General features: G+C 46.7%; 1 protein-coding gene across 1 annotated transcript in view; it reads right to left on the minus strand.

Annotated features, from left to right (window-relative positions):
- Positions 1-3,783: 3,783 nt before the first annotated feature.
- reck (reversion-inducing-cysteine-rich protein with kazal motifs) overlaps positions 3,784-19,770 on the minus strand; it is a 96,474-nt gene continuing 80,487 nt past the window's right edge. Inside the window, exons 17-21 of the mRNA XM_079863593.1 lie at positions 14,472-14,667; positions 11,088-11,298; positions 10,929-11,002; positions 6,373-6,528; positions 3,784-5,698 (exon numbers count right to left, since the gene is read on the minus strand). Coding sequence (XP_079719719.1) covers positions 5,480-5,698; positions 6,373-6,528; positions 10,929-11,002; positions 11,088-11,298; positions 14,472-14,667 — 856 coding nt within the window. The 3' untranslated portion in view covers positions 3,784-5,479. The remainder of the gene's footprint in view (positions 5,699-6,372; positions 6,529-10,928; positions 11,003-11,087; positions 11,299-14,471; positions 14,668-19,770) is intronic.

Genomic DNA, 19,770 nt, shown 5'->3' on the forward strand with positions numbered 1-19,770 from the left:
CTGAAGCGCACACACTGAGATCTCACACACCTGAAGCACTCACACTGAGATCTCACACACCTGAAGCGCTCACACTGAGATCTCACACACCTGAAGCGCACACACTGAGATCTCACACACCTGAAGCACTCACACTCGTGTTTGCCATTATCAATGGAGCGCAGAAATTATGAGTCACCATGGCAACAGCGCCAGACAAAAAGAGGTCTTCATATTTCTCACCAGTACGAACACTATTACTGTAATTTTACAGTATTAGAACATTAATGCTGTAATTTAATTAAAGGGATTACTCTTAATTCTTCTGTAATTTAAAGTAAAATCTGATGTAATTGCATTAGACTAGAACAATTCTGTATATTTAACATACATTTTTAAAAGGTATATTTTTAATGTAACCTTCTCCCTCTACACACTTTGGTCAATTGAAGAATAATTCATGCAATTGTATATTTGTCAGGATTCCATCTCCACCACGTTCATCATCACCTCCTCCCACTCATTCATTCTCCCGCTCATTATCCCCGGACTACTGATCACCGTCACCTGTGTCCCATCACCAGCACTCCCTTTATTAGGTGCACTCTCCCTGCAGTCACTTGTCTGGTCTCGTCATTTCATGACTCACAGACTCCCTGAACACTTATCTGGTCACTTACCTGAGACACGATCGCCTTCTATCTATCTATCTATCTATCTGTCTGCCAGCCATCTTCATCGATCCTCCATCATCTTCACCTGAAAGAAAGAAAGAAAGAAAGAAAGAAAGACTTTACCATTCAGCTAAGCATATTCTGATTATCTGTGTTGCTGTTACTCACCTTTTGTCTTCATCTCCGATTCATTCTGCAATTAAAGCATTAAACTTACCATCTTGTCTGTATCATCTGTAAACCCTGACAATATTGTTTATTTGAAAGCTTTAAAAGTGCAGTTTCTTGTCTCTCCTAGTATTGTTCAAGTGGTTGAGGTTGATATGGGATTTAGTAATAAGTAGACCAATACTTTCTAAAGATAGTCATTATTACATTAATCTAATTACACTGTTGAAGATGTCATTTGTCGTTAGTAATACAAGTAACTTACCCAACTGTTATAATATCAGAGGTGAAACTGGAAGAACAGAGTGTTATTCAACCTAATTTTAATTTTCATGTAGGGACAATCCTGCAGGTATTAGAAGAACATGGCAGCAGCTGAAAATTAAATCTAAAAACATAATTCAGTCAAGTAAGGCTTGAGCATATCATGGGTGTAGGCCTGACTTTACAAACATTTGACATATTAAATAACTAAATAGCATCCAGTGTCCAGCAGGGCATCAGCATTTACAGCTGAGGGAATTCCTGGAGGGACTTCAGAGCCAGTCCCAAAGATCCAAGGGCCTTCATAAAATGTAAGAGGTTTACATATGTGTTGTTTTTTATATAGGCTATTTTTGATATTTCCATTTATTTTACTTTGGGTTGGGTTTTTTGTTAGTCCCAACAGATGATGGTGATATCTGTCTTTTGGAGCCTCCTGTCCCAACAGAACCCCAGGCAGTCGTAAGTAGCCACTCAATACACCAGAAATTATGACAAATAGTGTTATAAAGTGCAATCGACCAAATGCTCATCTTCACAGGACGATGGGGATAAAGAGTTTCTGCTGCCACAGAGAGGCCTACAGAGGTAATGTTAACATTATGTGTCTCAAACAGTCTACACATTCAGATTATTTCACATTTTTATGTGGAGTGGCCTATAGAATCAAAGTTTAAATCTAAGTATAAACGGGTATTCGTATCTCTCCCCTCGCCCTCAGAGTGTGGAAGAACCGCAGGAGGACGGTCCATCAACTTCTGGTGCACAGATCAACACAGTTCAGTGATCATCAGTAAATGTCACAGTTTAATTCTGTAGAATTTGTTTAGAACTACATTATGTAACTCGAATCTACTACTGTATTTTCAGTTGCCAGTTAAGGAGATATATAGACTTCATCTTATTAAAAAAAATAGAAAAAAACTGCAGTAAAAATAGCAATATTTTATTTATTAATAAAAGATTAATTTGATTAATAAAAATGTACTGAAAGAATGAATGAGGTGTTTAAACAGCACTTCCTCTTTAAAAATGGGGAGGAGACCGATAGAAACTCTGGGTTTACTGAAGAAAACCTGCTCCCGACCAGGTTAGGTTCACAGAGTAAGTTACCATGGTAACTGACTCTGAGTATAAGTTACCCCTCTCTTTCAGAAACGGGCTTGACTTACTCTGCTTTCTCAGGTTTAACATACCTCCCATTCTGAAACAGAAAACCCAGAGTATCCCTCTTTTCAGGGTTAACATACTCAGAGTTTTCACTGAACCTCCTTTCTGAAACAGGCCCCTGAAGCGCTCACACTCGCGTGTTTGCAGTGGTCATCTGATGATGTCAGTCGCTCTAGCTCTTCTCTAGAAATGACAGTCACTTCCTGTTTTGCTGGTCTAACCCACTGATCATATGTTGAGTAACTCAGTATTGCAATAAAGGAAAATCGCCAGACTTTAGGCAACAAAAAGTCTTGGAAACTAAAACAGCAAAAGAACAGCAGTATCATTTGAAATGGTTAATTTGAAACAGTCTCTCTCATGTTGCTCCAAACCTGAATGACTTTCTTCTGTGGAACATAATAAAAGAAATCTTGAAAATCCTTCTGGGCTTTTTTGTTTTGTTACATTTTTAGGTATTCCTTATTAATAAAAGTGATCGGATTCATCTGATCTCTGTAGAACTGTGTGTTTCTGAAGACGAGGGTTGATGAGTGATGTGAAACACACAGACTGACTGGAACAAACCCAGAGAACAGAACACACGTCAACTGTTGGACATCAGCTCTCATGTGGACGATTAGATGATACTGTTGCAGAGCATATTTCTAATGTAATGTTAACCCATAAAGCTAAGTAGTTTCTTAAGTTTGATGATTAATCTGCTATGTCATGTTTATGACACATATATGATAGGTTATGATGTATTATTTTATGTCAAGTTGTCATCTCAAACAATGTCATCTTTGCATTAAAAATTACATAATTGAGCGAATGACACTTAATGACAATTGTCATTAACATGCATAAAACCTCCTTCATATTCATGTCAGTCTTATGCACACCCCTTCAAGTAAAGTGTTTCCATATATATATATATATAATTAAAGTAATAGTTAATGATCTATAATGGTTTAGGTAGGGAAGAGTTTTTAATGTGTCTGAAAGAGTCTCTTCTGCTCACTAAAGCTGCATTTATTTGATCAGAAATACAGTAGAAACAGTGAAATATTATTCCAGTGTAAATCATCTGTTCTCTATGTGAATATACAGTAAAGTGTAATTTATTCCTGTGATCAAAGCTGAATGTTCAGCATCATTACTCCAGTCTTCAGTGTCACATGATCCTCCAGAAATCACTCTAATATGATGATTTGATGATCAAGAAACATTTAGGATTATTATCAGTGTGTAAAACAGTTGTGCTGCTTCAGATTTCTGAGGAAACCGTCATACATTTTATTTTTCAGGATTCTTGAATGGATAGAAAGTTCAAAAGAACAGCATTTATTTGAAATATAATCTTTTGTACCATTATAAATGTCTTTACTGTCACTTTTGATCAATTTAATGCATCCTTGATGAATAAAAGTATTAATTTCTTTCCAAACAGATTTTTACTGGCACCAAGTAGCCTAGAGGGTTCCATTATTTGCTTGTATGACCGAGTCTAAACCAGGATATAAACTAGAGCATTCAGATGAAATCCTTCGGCAATATGATCACATTTATTATTATCATATAAAAATATACATGGGAAGTGTTACACACATACAGTGAGACGGACAGACACAGTAAGGCCCTACACTGCTACACAGCTGCCTAAGCCAAATAATACTGATTGAAACAAGGGCCCTTAATGTGGTGCAGACAGAAACACAACTCGACAATACAACACATTCTGTAAAAACACTGTCAATCATGCAGGCATTAGCTTTAAAATCGTCAGAAAAAACATCTCAAAATAGAACATTTTGCTTCTCTTATGAACATAAAGGTTTTGCAATACTTCATTAAAAAAAAAAATCTATACACATACATTTATTTATATATATAAATTTATAAGCAAGGCATATTGTGTTTACCACTTTACGGATAAGCAGTACGATTGTCATATTTGTTTACATGGCTGGGCTCCTCTTTTCTGGGTTTTTAATTGATCAACATTAAAGGAACAATACAATATTTCAAACAATATATCATATTTAAAATAAAACTTATCCTCAGGCCTCTTGAAAGCTGTGGAAGCTTGTTTCTGCCACAGAATAAAAATTAAACAGGTTTAACTCAGTTCTGACCTTTTCTCGCAACTGCGACTTTTTATCTCACAATTCTGACTTTTATCACAATAGCGACTTTTTATCTCACAATTCTGACTTTTATCACAATAGCGACTTTTTATCTCACAATTCTGACTTTTATCACAATAGCGACTTTTTATCTCACAATTCGGACTTTTAATTGCAATTGCGACTTTTTATATCACAATTCTGACTTATAATTGTGACTTTATCTCACAATTCTGACTTTTTATCGCAATTGCGACTAACTCAATAAAAAAAATCTCACAATTGCGACTTAATTCAGATTTTTTTCTCACTATTGCGACTTTTTAACTCATAATTCTGACTTATAATTGCAACTTTTTATCTCACAATTCTGACTTTTTATCACAATTGCGACTTTTTAACTCACAATTCTGACTTTTTTATCGCAAATTGCGACTTTTTAACTCACAATTCTGACTTATAATTGCGACTTTATCTCACAATTCTGACTTTTTATCGCAATTGCGACTAACTCAATTAAAAACAATCTCACAATTGCAATTTTTTTCTCACTATTGCGACTTTTTACCTCATAAATCTGACTTTTTTCAGATAATTCCAAATTTTTAACTCACAATTTTGACTTATTATAGCAATTACGACTCTAAATCAATTATCACTTTTTTTTCTCGCAATTACGGTTTAGCCAAAATTCTGACTTTTTTTTGTTGCTGTTGTGACTTTTTAAGTGACTATTCTGACTTTTTTCTCAGAATTGCGTGATATAAACTCACAATTGCGGGAAAAGGTTAAAAAGTAATAAAATAAAATAAAAAGAGAAAAAGTCACAATTACCTTTTACATTTTTTTTATTTGGTGGCAGAAACAGGCTTCTATAGAAAGCTGATATGTGCTTGTGTAAATCGGGTCCGTGAGAGATCTAAAAGCAGCAATCGTCTGAACTCGACATGTTTCTTCCGTTTCCTGTTTCACTTGACCTTGAGAAACGGCTTCCTTTTGAGAAGGTCCTTAATAGTGAGAAGAAAGTCCATCTCCTGATGCTGATGCTGAATTTGATTGTCAGTTTGCAGCGTAATGGTGGACCGGGACAGTTTCCAGTCAGGTGACCTGTGAAGGTCAGAGGTTCTGAGGAGAAAAGATGTGAAAAGACAGGATGAGGGAGGAGGAGAGCAGGCCGAGGGAGAGAGAGAGGGACGAGGCCGACGAGAAGCTGACGGTGGAGAGCTGGAGCTCCGAGTGCAGGAACGCCGACAGAGGCACGTGGGACACCAGCGTCGGGCTGCCCGAGTTGATGAGCGAGTCGATCTTCTCTGCCTCTTTACTGCAGGCTTCAATCTGCGCACACACACACACACACACATCTTTCAGTTCCACTGGGCAGAAATAGGGCATTAAGTCCTTGTAGACAGCTTTAATATTTTTAGGCAGTTGTAGAGCATCTGGAGCACATGATGCAAGAGTGTGAAAGCCTGCTCCGGGACTGAGCCGCTCGTTCATCACGGGAACACAGATGCTCACTGGAACACGAGTGTGGAGATGAACAACACAGACTGAGGTTCAACAAAGAAACAGTCAAAATACTCGAAATTATTACTTGATATGAGTGAGATTCATCCAGACAACAGTCATTTTTAAAGGATAGATCTTAAAAAAAAAAAAAAAATTCATAAATTACGTTTTCACTAGGGTGAATTCTGGGAAATTGGGACACTTTTTGCCAAAACATGTCCTAATTATCCTGAATTAACCTCTATCGGTTATTGGCCAAATGAAAGATTTTTTTTTTTTGTTATGTTAGAAAATATGTTATATTGGTTGATGTTACTTATTCAATTGCTTATTTCAAACTTCAAAATGAATATCCATTTTTCATACTGTGCATTATAATGTTGTGGTGCATAAATTCACACGAGCATTTCGTTTTTTATTATTTTAATAACTCATTCAGTTGTGGTCGATTGTGTGATCGGTTGTGGTCATCACACACACACACACACACACACACACACCTGCAGTGGCGTCGGCTGCTGGTCCACAGGCACGATGAGGACGATGATCTCGGAGTCGATGCTCAGATAGCCGAAGATGTCGCACTGAGGAACAGAGATGTGCAGCCGCAGGATCTTCAGGATGTCGTGCAGCGTCACCGGCTGATTGCGGTTCAACTGAAACACACACACACACACACAGTCGTTTATCTCTTAGCACATGTACACATTACCTCAACAGGCCGCATAATTTAAAGCATCACTCATTTGTTCACATCACTGTCCCTACTGTGAGTAATAGTGATGATTGCAATATTGAATTAATTAGTACAACACTGCCAGACGTTATTGGCCATTAATGAAAGGCAACATCTGTAACATTAGATACTTTTTTTTTTTTTTGTTGATCAAAGCAGTGGTTGGTTGGTGTTTGAACGTCAGGATAACATCTTACGTTTTCCTATTGATAACATGAGATAATATGGTTTTCGGAGGGAGGCCAGGACCCGAATGTCAACATTCACTGATAAAAGTTAATAAACGCAAATATAACCCAAAGCTTACAGAGCAGAAATATCCTCAGAGTGTGTGATGTAGAGAGTATGGTGTTCATGTGTGTTGCAGTTCACCCTCCAGTAATGATCAACACTGCCCCCTGCTGACTGATGCCAGTAATGATCAACACTGCCCTCTGCTGACTGACTGATGTCAGTAATGATCAACACTGCCCTCTGCTGACTGATGTCAGTAATGATCAACACTGCCCTCTGCTGACTGATGTCAGTAATGATCAACACTGCCCTCTGCTGACTGATGTCAGTAATGATCAACACTGCCCCCTGCTGACTGATGTCAGTAATGATCAACACTGCCCCCTGCTGACTGATGCCAGTAATGATCAACACTGCCCCCTGCTGACTGATGTCAGTAATGATCAACACTGCCCCCTGCTGACTGATGTCAGTAATGATCAACACTGCCCCCTGCTGACTGATGTCAGTAATGATCAACACTGCCCCCTGCTGACTGATGTCAGTAATGATCAACACTGCCCTCTGCTGACTGATGCCAGTAATGATCAACACTGCCCTCTGCTGACTGATGTCAGTAATGATCAACACTGCCCCCTGCTGACTGATGCCAGTAATGATCAACACTGCCCCCTGCTGACTGATGTCAGTAATGATCAACACTGCCCTCTGCTGACTGATGTCAGTAATGATCAACACTGCCCCCTGCTGACTGATGTCAGTAATGATCAACACTGCCCCCTGCTGACTGATGCCAGTAATGATCAACACTGCCCCCTGCTGACTGATGTCAGTAATGATCAACACTGCCCTCTGCTGACTGATGCCAGTAATGATCAACACTGCCCCCTGCTGACTGATGTCAGTAATGATCAACACTGCCCCCTGCTGACTGATGCCAGTAATGATCAACACTGCCCCCTGCTGACTGATGTCAGTAATGATCAACACTGCCCTCTGCTGACTGATGTCAGTAATGATCAACACTGCCCCCTGCTGACTGATGCCAGTAATGATCAACACTGCCCTCTGCTGACTGATGCCAGTAATGATCAACACTGCCCCCTGCTGACTGATGTCAGTAATGATCAACACTGCCCTCTGCTGACTGATGTCAGTAATGATCAACACTGCCCCCTGCTGACTGATGCCAGTAATGATCAACACTGCCCTCTGCTGACTGATGCCAGTAATGATCAACACTGCCCCCTGCTGACTGATGCCAGTAATGATCAACACTGCCCTCTGCTGACTGATGTCAGTAATGATCAACACTGCCCTCTGCTGACTGATGTCAGTAATGATCAACACTGCCCTCTGCTGACTGATGCCAGTAATGATCAACACTGCCCCCTGCTGACTGATGCCAGTAATGATCAACACTGCCCTCTGCTGACTGATGCCAGTAATGATCAACACTGCCCTCTGCTGACTGATGTCAGTAATGATCAACACTGCCCTCTGCTGACTGATGCCAGTAATGATCAACACTGCCCTCTGCTGACTGATGTCAGTAATGATCAACACTGCCCTCTGCTGACTGATGTCAGTAATGATCAACACTGCCCTCTGCTGACTGATGCCAGTAATGATCAACACTGCCCTCTGCTGACTGATGCCAGTAATGATCAACACTGCCCTCTGCTGACTGATGTCAGTAATGATCAACACTGCCCTCTGCTGATGCCAGTAATGATCAACACTGCCCCCTGCTGACTGATGTCAGTAATGATCAACACTGCCCCCTGCTGACTGATGTCAGTAATGATCAACACTGCCCTCTGCTGACTGATGCCAGTAATGATCAACACTGCCCCCTGCTGACTGATGCCAGTAATGATCAACACTGCCCTCTGCTGACTGATGCCAGTAATGATCAACACTGCCCTCTGCTGACTGATGTCAGTAATGATCAACACTGCCCTCTGCTGACTGATGCCAGTAATGATCAACACTGCCCTCTGCTGACTGATGTCAGTAATGATCAACACTGCCCTCTGCTGACTGATGTCAGTAATGATCAACACTGCCCTCTGCTGACTGATGCCAGTAATGATCAACACTGCCCTCTGCTGACTGATGCCAGTAATGATCAACACTGCCCTCTGCTGACTGATGTCAGTAATGATCAACACTGCCCTCTGCTGACTGATGCCAGTAATGATCAACACTGCCCCCTGCTGACTGATATCAGTAATGATCAACACTGCCCCCTGCTGACTGATGTCAGTAATGATCAACACTGCCCCCTGCTGACTGATGCCAGTAATGATCAACACTGCCCCCTGCTGACTGATGTCAGTAATGATCAACACTGCCCTCTGCTGACTGATGTCAGTAATGATCAACACTGCCCTCTGCTGACTGATGTCAGTAATGATCAACACTGCCCCCTGCTGACTGATGTCAGTAATGATCAACACTGCCCTCTGCTGACTGATGTCAGTAATGATCAACACTGCCCCCTGCTGACTGATGTCAGTAATGATCAACACTGCCCTCTGCTGACTGATGCCAGTAATGATCAACACTGCCCTCTGCTGACTGATGTCAGTAATGATCAACACTGCCCCCTGCTGACTGATGTCAGTAATGATCAACACTGCCCCCTGCTGACTGATGTCAGTAATGATCAACACTGCCCCCTGCTGACTGATGCCAGTAATGATCAACACTGCCCCCTGCTGACTGATGTCAGTAATGATCAACACTGCCCCCTGCTGACTGATGTCAGTAATGATCAACACTGCCCTCTGCTGACTGATGTCAGTAATGATCAACACTGCCCTCTGCTGACTGATGCCAGTAATGATCAACACTGCCCCTGCTGACTGATGTCAGTAATGATCAACACTGCCCCCTGCTGACTGATGTCAGTAATGATCAACACTGCCCTCTGCTGACTGATGTCAGTAATGATCAACACTGCCCTCTGCTGACTGATGTCAGTAATGATCAACACTGCCCTCTGCTGACTGATGCCAGTAATGATCAACACTGCCCTCTGCTGACTGATGTCAGTAATGATCAACACTGCCCCCTGCTGACTGATGCCAGTAATGATCAACACTGCCCTCTGCTGACTGATGCCAGTAATGATCAACACTGCCCTCTGCTGACTGATGCCAGTAATGATCAACACTGCCCTCTGCTGACTGATGTCAGTAATGATCAACACTGCCCCCTGCTGACTGATGTCAGTAATGATCAACACTGCCCTCTGCTGACTGATGCCAGTAATGATCAACACTGCCCCCTGCTGACTGATGTCAGTAATGATCAACACTGCCCTCTGCTGACTGATGTCAGTAATGATCAACACTGCCCTCTGCTGACTGATGCCAGTAATGATCAACACTGCCCTCTGCTGACTGATGCCAGTAATGATCAACACTGCCCCCTGCTGACTGATGCCAGTAATGATCAACACTGCCCTCTGCTGACTGATGTCAGTAATGATCAACACTGCCCTCTGCTGACTGATGCCAGTAATGATCAACACTGCCCCCTGCTGACTGATGTCAGTAATGATCAACACTGCCCTCTGCTGACTGATGTCAGTAATGATCAACACTGCCCCCTGCTGACTGATGTCAGTAATGATCAACACTGCCCTCTGCTGACTGATGTCAGTAATGATCAACACTGCCCCCTGCTGACTGATGTCAGTAATGATCAACACTGCCCTCTGCTGACTGATGTCAGTAATGATCAACACTGCCCTCTGCTGACTGATGTCAGTAATGATCAACACTGCCCTCTGCTGACTGATGCCAGTAATGATCAACACTGCCCTCTGCTGACTGATGTCAGTAATGATCAACACTGCCCTCTGCTGACTGATGTCAGTAATGATCAACACTGCCCTCTGCTGACTGATGTCAGTAATGATCAACACTGCCCCCTGCTGACTGATGTCAGTAATGATCAACACTGCCCCCTGCTGACTGATGTCAGTAATGATCAACACTGCCCCCTGCTGACTGACTGATGCCACTGCAACTCAAATCCCTGTAAACACTGGAGAAGAGGGAGTGACACATTTACCTTGGCAAAGATGTTCATCTGCTGTTTGTTCCAGAGGATCTGCAGCATTCCTGCACACACTGGACAGCAGGCGCCTGCAAACCGTTCACAGAGATTAAAAGTCTGTAAATCTAATCTAAATGAAATGAGTGTTTGTCTTGAGCGTGCGGCAGCACTGACCCGGTGGAGTGACGGGCCGGCACCGGCCGGTGGAGAGAGGAGCACACGGCACCGCGTTACAGCCCGAGTCCGACGGCACCCCCGACACGACCCCGACTGCGTGACACCGGCCCTGATAGTCCACAGCCACGCGAGCTGAGAACGCCTCACACACCGTACTGTAGCTCTCGCCACTGTGGCCACACACCTCTCTGGGCCTCCGGCAGGACTCCTGCAATACACACACACACACGTTACACACAACAGACCTCTCTGGGCCTCCGGCAGGACTCCTGCAATACACACACACACACGTTACATACAACACACCTCTCTGGGCCTCCGGCAGGACTCCTGCAACACACAGACACACACGTTACACACAACACACCTCTCTAGGCCTTCGGCAGGACTCCTGCAACACACACACTCACACACACACAACACATCTCTCTAGGCCTCCGGCAGGACTCCTGCAACACACACACACACACACACACACACGTTACACACAACACACCTCTCTGGGCCTCCGGCAGGACTCCTGCAACACACACACTCACACACACACACACACAACACACCTCTCTAGGCCTCCGGCAGGACTCCTGCAACACACACACACACACACACACAACACACCTCTCTAGCCCTCCGGCAGGACTCCTGCAACACACACACTCACACACTCACAACACACCTCTCTGGGCCTCCGGCAGGACTCCTGCAACACACACACACACACACACACACACACACACACACACACACACACACACACACACACACACACACACACACAACACACCTCTCTAGGCCTCCGGCAGGACTCCTGCAACACACACACTCACACACACACAACACACCTCTCTGGGCCTCCGGCAGGACTCCTGCAACACACACACACACACACACAACACACCTCTCTAGGCCTCCGGCAGGACTCCTGCAACACACACACTCACACACACACAACACACCTCTCTGGGCCTCCGGCAGGACTCCTGCAACACACACACTCACACACACACAACACACCTCTCTGGGCCTCCGGCAGGACTCCTGCAACACACACACTCACACACACACACACAACACACCTCTCTAGGCCTCCGGCAGGACTCCTGCAACACACACACTCACACACACACAACACACCTCTCTGGGCCTCCGGCAGGACTCCTGCAACACACACACTCACACACACACAACACACCTCTCTGGGCCTCCGGCAGGACTCCTGCAACACACACACTCACACACACACACACAACACACCTCTCTAGGCCTCCGGCAGGACTCCTGCAACACACACACTCACACACACACAACACACCTCTCTGGGCCTCCGGCAGGACTCCTGCAACACACACACTCACATACACACAACACACCTCTCTAGGCCTCCGGCAGGACTCCTGCAACACACGCACTCACACACACACAACACACCTCTCTGGGCCTCCGGCAGGACTCCTGCAACACACACACTCACACACACACAACACACCTCTCTGGGCCTCCGGCAGGACTCCTGCAACACACACACTCACACACACACAACACACCTCTCTAGGCCTTCGGCAGGACTCCTGCAACACACACACTCACACACACACAACACACCTCTCTGGGCCTCCGGCAGGACTCCTGCAACACACACACTCACACACACACAACACACCTCTCTGGGCCTCCGGCAGGACTCCTGCAACACACACACTCACACACACACAACACACCTCTCTAGGCCTCCGGCAGGACTCCTGCAACACACACACTCACACACACACAACACACCTCTCTGGGCCTCCGGCAGGACTCCTGCAACACACACACTCACACACACACAACACACCTCTCTAGGCCTCCGGCAGGACTCCTGCAACACACACACTCACACACACACAACACACCTCTCTGGGCCTCCGGCAGGACTCCTGCAACACACACACACACACTCACACACACACAACACACCTCTCTAGGCCTCCGGCAGGACTCCTGCAACACACACACTCACACACACACAACACACCTCTCTGGGCCTCCGGCAGGACTCCTGCAACACACACACTCACACACACACAACACACCTCTCTGGGCCTCCGACAGGACTCCTGCAACACACACACTCACACACACACAACACACCTCTCTAGGCCTCCGGCAGGACTCCTGCAACACACGCACTCACACACACACAACACACCTCTCTAGGCCTTCGGCAGGACTCCTGCAACACACGCACTCACACACACACAACACACCTCTCTAGGCCTTCGGCAGGACTCCTGCAACACACACACTCACACACACACAACACACCTCTCTAGGCCTCCGGCAGGACTCCTGCAACACACACACTCACACACACACAACACACCTCTCTAGGCCTCCGGCAGGACTCCTGCAACACACACACAAACACACACACACACACACACACACACACACACACACATACACACACACACACACACACACGTTACACACAACACACCTCTCCGAGCCTCCGGCAGGACTCCTGCAACACACACACACACACACACACACACACACACACACACACACACACACACACACACACACACACAGCACAATATCAGATCAAAGCTCTGTAGTTTTAAATTATATAATGCAAACAATACAGTGATGATCGAGAGATGAACTAATAAACCTTCATCAAAAGCCTGATGATCATTTCTGATACTCGTGATTTTTCTAATAAATGATGTCTGGATAATCCAGTAAAGCTGCTTCAGTCCAGCTGAAATATTACTAACAATATCAAAGTTATTCTCACGTTTCCTTGATAAAATCATGTCAGATTTGACAGCAGAGAGACTCGTGGAGCTCGAGCTGAAGGACGCTTGTACAGTCACACTAACAGACTCACTCTCAGTCAGACACAGAAGGACTGGACAGAGTGTGATCTGCTGATCATCAGAGATGTGTGTGTGTGTGTGTGTGTGTGTGTGTGTGTGTGTGTGATCAGCTGATCATCAGAGATGTGTGTGTGTGATCTGCTGATCATCAGAGATGTGTGTGTGTGTGTGTGATCAGCTGATCATCAGAGATGTGTGTGTGTGTGTGTGTGATCAGCTGATCATCAGAGATGTGTGTGTGATCAGCTGATCATCAGAGATGTGTGTGTGTGTGTGTGATCAGCTGATCATCAGAGATGTGTGTGTGTGATCAGCTGATCATCAGAGATGTGTGTGTGTGTGTGTGTGATCAGCTGATCATCAGAGATGTGTGTGTGTGATCAGCTGATCATCAGCGATGTGTGTGTGTGTGTGTGTGTGATCAGCTGATCATCAGAGATGTGTGTGAGAGTGATTGGCTGATCACCAGAGGTGTGTGTGTGTGTGTGTGATCAGTGTGTCAGTGTCCGTGACTCGCCTGGCAGTGCCCGGTGTACGCCAGGCTCTTGCCCCGCAGGTTCAGCAGGCACAGGTTGGCGTGCTCCACGTTGTCTGTGTCACACACCGGGTCGAGCTGGTTCTGGTCACAGCCAGTTGGTCGGGTCACACACTCGTGCTGCGGGCAGGGATAGTCCGACAGGTCCGTCAAACACACCTGACGTCTGGGGATACACCTGTGGAGGAACACACACACCTGTCTAAACCTGACGTCTGGGGATACACCTGTGGACCAACACACACACCTGTCTAAACCTGACGTCTGGGGATACACCTGTGGACCAACACACACACATGTCTAAACCTGACGTCTGGGGATACACCTGTGGACGAAAACACACGTCTAAACCTGACGTCTGGGGATACACCTGTGGACGAACACACACACCTGTCTAAACCTGACGTCTGGGGATACACCTGTGGACGAACACACACACATGTCTAAACCTGACGTCCGGGGATACACCTGTGGACCAACACACACACCTGTCTAAACCTGACGTCTGGGGATACACCTGTGGACAAACACACACACATGTCTAAACCTGACATCTGGGGATACACCTGTGGACCAACAACACACACACCTGTCTAAACCTGACGACTGGGGATACACCTGTGGACCAACACACACACCTGTCTAAACCTGACGTCTGGGGATACACCTGTAGACGAACACACACACACCTGTCTAAACCTGACGTCTGGGGATACACCTGTGGACGAACACACACACCTGTCTAAACCTGACGTCTGGGGAAACACCTGTGGACCAACACACACACCTGTCTAAACCTGACGTCTGGGGATACACCTGTGGACGAACACACGCACCTGTCTAAACCTGACGTCTGGGGATACACCTGTGGACAAACACACACACCTGTCTAAACCTGACGTCTGGGGATACACCTGTGGACAAACACACACACGTCTAAACCTGACGTCTGGGGATACACCTGTGGACGAACACACACACCTGTCTAAACCTGACGTCTGGGGATACACCTGTGGACGAACACACACACCTGTCTAAACCTGACGTCTGGGGATACACCTGTGGACGAACACACACACCTGTCTAAACCTGACGTCTGGGGATACACCTGTGGACCAACACACACACCTGTCTAAACCTGACGTCTGGGGATACACCTGTGGACAAACACACACACATGTCTAAACCTGACATCTGGGGATACACCTGTGGACCAACAACACACACACCTGTCTAAACCTGACGTCTGGGGATACACCTGTGGACCAACACACACACCTGTCTAAACCTGACGTCTGGGGATACACCCGTGGACGAACACACACACCTGTCTAAACCTGACGTCTGGGGATACACCTGTGGACGAACACACACACCTGTCTAAACCTGACGTCTGGGGATACACCTGTGGACCAACACACACACCTGTCTAAACCTGACGTCTGGGGATACACCTGTGGACGAACACACACACCTGTCTAAACCTGACGTCTGGGGATACACCTGTGGACGAACACACACACCTGTCTAAACCTGACGTCTGGGGATACACCTGTGGACGAACACACACACCTGTCTAAACCTGACGTCTGGGGATACACCTGTGGACCAACACACACACCTGTCTAAACCTGACGTCTGGGGATACACCTGTGGACTAACACACACACCTGTCTAAACCTGACGTCTGGGGATACACCTGTGGACGAACACACACACCTGTCTAAACCTGACGTCTGGGGATACACCTGTGGACCAACACACACACCTGTCTAAACCTGACGTCTGGGGATACACCTGTAGACGAACACACACACCTGTCTAAACCTGACGTCTGGGGATACACCTGTGGACGAACACACACACTTGTCTAAACCTGACGTCTGGGGATACACCTGTGGACAAACACACACACATGTCTAAACCTGACATCTGGGGATACACCTGTGGACCAACAACACACACACCTGTCTAAACCTGACGTCTGGGGATACACCTGTGGACCAACACACACACCTGTCTAAACCTGACGTCTGGGGATACACCTGTGGACGAACACACACACCTGTCTAAACCTGACGTCTGGGGATACACCTGTGGACCAACAAACACACATGTCTAAACCTGACGTCTGGGGATACACCTGTGGACCAACACACACACACCTGTCTAAACCTGACGTCTGGGGATACACCTGTGGACCAACACACACACCTGTCTAAACCTGACGTCTAGGGATACACCTGTGGACCAACACACACACATGTCTAAACCTGACGTCTGGGGATACACCTGTGGACGAACACACACACCTGTCTAAACCTGACGTCTGGGGATACACCTGTGGACGAACACACACACCTGTCTAAACCTGACGTCTGGGGATACACCTGTGGACAAACACACACACCTGTCTAAACCTGACATCTGGGGATACACCTGTGGACAAACACACACACCTGTCTAAACCTGACGTCTGGGGATACACCTGTGGACCAACACACACACACCTGTCTAAACCTGACGTCTGGGGATACACCTGTGGACCAACACACACACCTGTCTAAACCTGACGTCTGGGGATACACCTGTGGACCAACACACACACCTGTCTAAACCTGACGTCTGGGGATACACCTGTGGACCAACACACACACCTGTCTAAACCTGACGTCTGGGGATACACCTGTGGACGAACACACACACCTGTCTAAACCTGACGTCTGGGGATACACCTGTGGACCAACACACACACCTGTCTAAACCTGACGTCTGGGGATACACCTGTGGACCAACACACACACCTGTCTAAACCTGACGTCTGGGGATACACCTGTGGACCAACACACACAACTGTCTAAACCTGACGTCTGGGGACACACCTGTGGACCAACACACACACCTGTCTAAACCTGACGTCTGGGGATACACCTGTGGACCAACACACACACCTGTCTAAACCTGACGTCTGGGGATACACCTGTGGACCAACACACACACCTGTCTAAACCTGACGTCTGGGGATACACCTGTGGACCAACAAACACACATGTCTAAACCTGACGTCTGGGGATACACCTGTGGACCAACACACACACACCTGTCTAAACCTGACGTCTGGGGATACACCTGCGGACCAACACACACACCTGTCTAAACCTGACGTCTGGGGATACACCTGTGGACCAACACACACACGTCTAAACCTGACGTCTGGGGATACACCTGTGGACCATCACACACACCTGTCTAAACCTGACGTCTGGGGATACACCTGTGGACAAACACACACACCTGTCTAAACCTGACGTCTGGGGATACACCTGTGGACGAACACACACACACCTGTCTAAACCTGACGTCTGGGGATACACCTGTGGACCAACACACACACCTGTCTAAACCTGACGTCTGGGGATACACCTGTGGACGAACACACACACACCTGTCTAAACCTGACGTCTGGGGATACACCTGTGGACCAACACACACACCTGTCTAAACCTGACGTCTGGGGATACACCTGTAGACGAACACACACACCTGTCTAAACCTGACGTCTGGGGATACACCTGTGGACGAACACACACACCTGTCTAAACCTGACGTCTGGGGAAACACCTGTGGACCAACACACACACCTGTCTAAACCTGACGTCTGGGGATACACCTGTGGACCAACACACACACCTGTCTAAACCTGACGTCTGGGGATACACCTGTGGACGAACACACACACATGTCTAAACCTGACGTCTGGGGATACACCTGTGGACCAACACACACACATGTCTAAACCTAACGTCTGGGGATACACCTGTGGACAAACACACACACCTGTCTAAACCTGACGTCTGGGGATACACCTGTGGACGAACACACACACACCTGTCTAAACCTGACGTCTGGGGATACACCTGTGGACGAACACACACACCTGTCTAAACCTGACGTCTGGGGATACACCTGTGGACCAACACACACACCTGTCTAAACCTGACGTCTGTGGATACACCTGTGGACGAACACACACACCTGTCTAAACCTGACGTCTGGGGATACACCTGTGGACCAACACACACACCTGTCTAAACCTGACGTCTGGGGATACACCTGTGGACGAACACACACACATGTCTAAACCTGACGTCTGGGGATACACCTGTGGACGAACACACACACACCTGTCTAAACCTGACGTCTGGGGATACACCTGTGGACGAACACACACACCTGTCTAAACCTGACGTCTGGGGATACACCAGTGGACCAACACACACACCTGTCTAAACCTGACGTCTGGGGATACACCTGTGGACCAACACACACACCTGTCTAAACCTGACGTCTGGGGATACACCTGTGGACCAACACACACACATGTCTAAACCTGACGTCTGGGGATACACCTGTGGACCAACACACACACCTGTCTAAACCTGACGTCTGGGGATACACCTGTGGACCAACACACACACCTGTCTAAACCTGACGTCTGGGGATACACCTGTGGACGAACACACACACCTGTCTAAACCTGACGTCTGGGGATACACCTGTGGACGAACACACACACATGTCTAAACCTGACGTCTGGGGATACACCTGTGGACAAACACACACACCTGTCTAAACCTGACGTCTGGGGATACACCTGTGGACCAACACACACACCTGTCTAAACCTGACGTCTGGGGATACACCAGTGGACCAACACACACACCTGTCTAAACCTGACGTCTGGGGATACACCTGTGGACCAACACACACACCTGTCTAAACCTGACATCTGGGGATACACCTGTGGACCAACACACACACCTGTCTAAACCTGACGTCTGGGGATACACCTGTGGACCAACACACACACCTGTCTAAACCTGACATCTGGGGATACACCTGTGGACCAACACACACACCTGTCTAAACCTGACGTCTGGGGATACACCTGTGGACCAACACACACACCTGTCTAAACCTGACGTCTGGGGATACACCTGTGGACAAACACACACACCTGTCTAAACCTGACGACTGGGGATACACCTGTGGACCAACACACACACCTGTCTAAACCTGACGTCTGGGGATACACCTGTGGACGAACACACACACATGTCTAAACCTGACGTCTGGGGATACACCTGTGGACAAACACACACACCTGTCTAAACCTGACGTCTGGGGATACACCTGTGGACCAACACACACACCTGTCTAAACCTGACGTCTGGGGATACACCAGTGGACCAACACACACACCTGTCTAAACCTGACGTCT

The sequence above is a fragment of the Squalius cephalus genome, assembly GCF_949319135.1.
Source record: "Squalius cephalus genome assembly, chromosome: 25".
NCBI classification, from domain to species: domain Eukaryota; kingdom Metazoa; phylum Chordata; class Actinopteri; order Cypriniformes; family Leuciscidae; genus Squalius; species Squalius cephalus.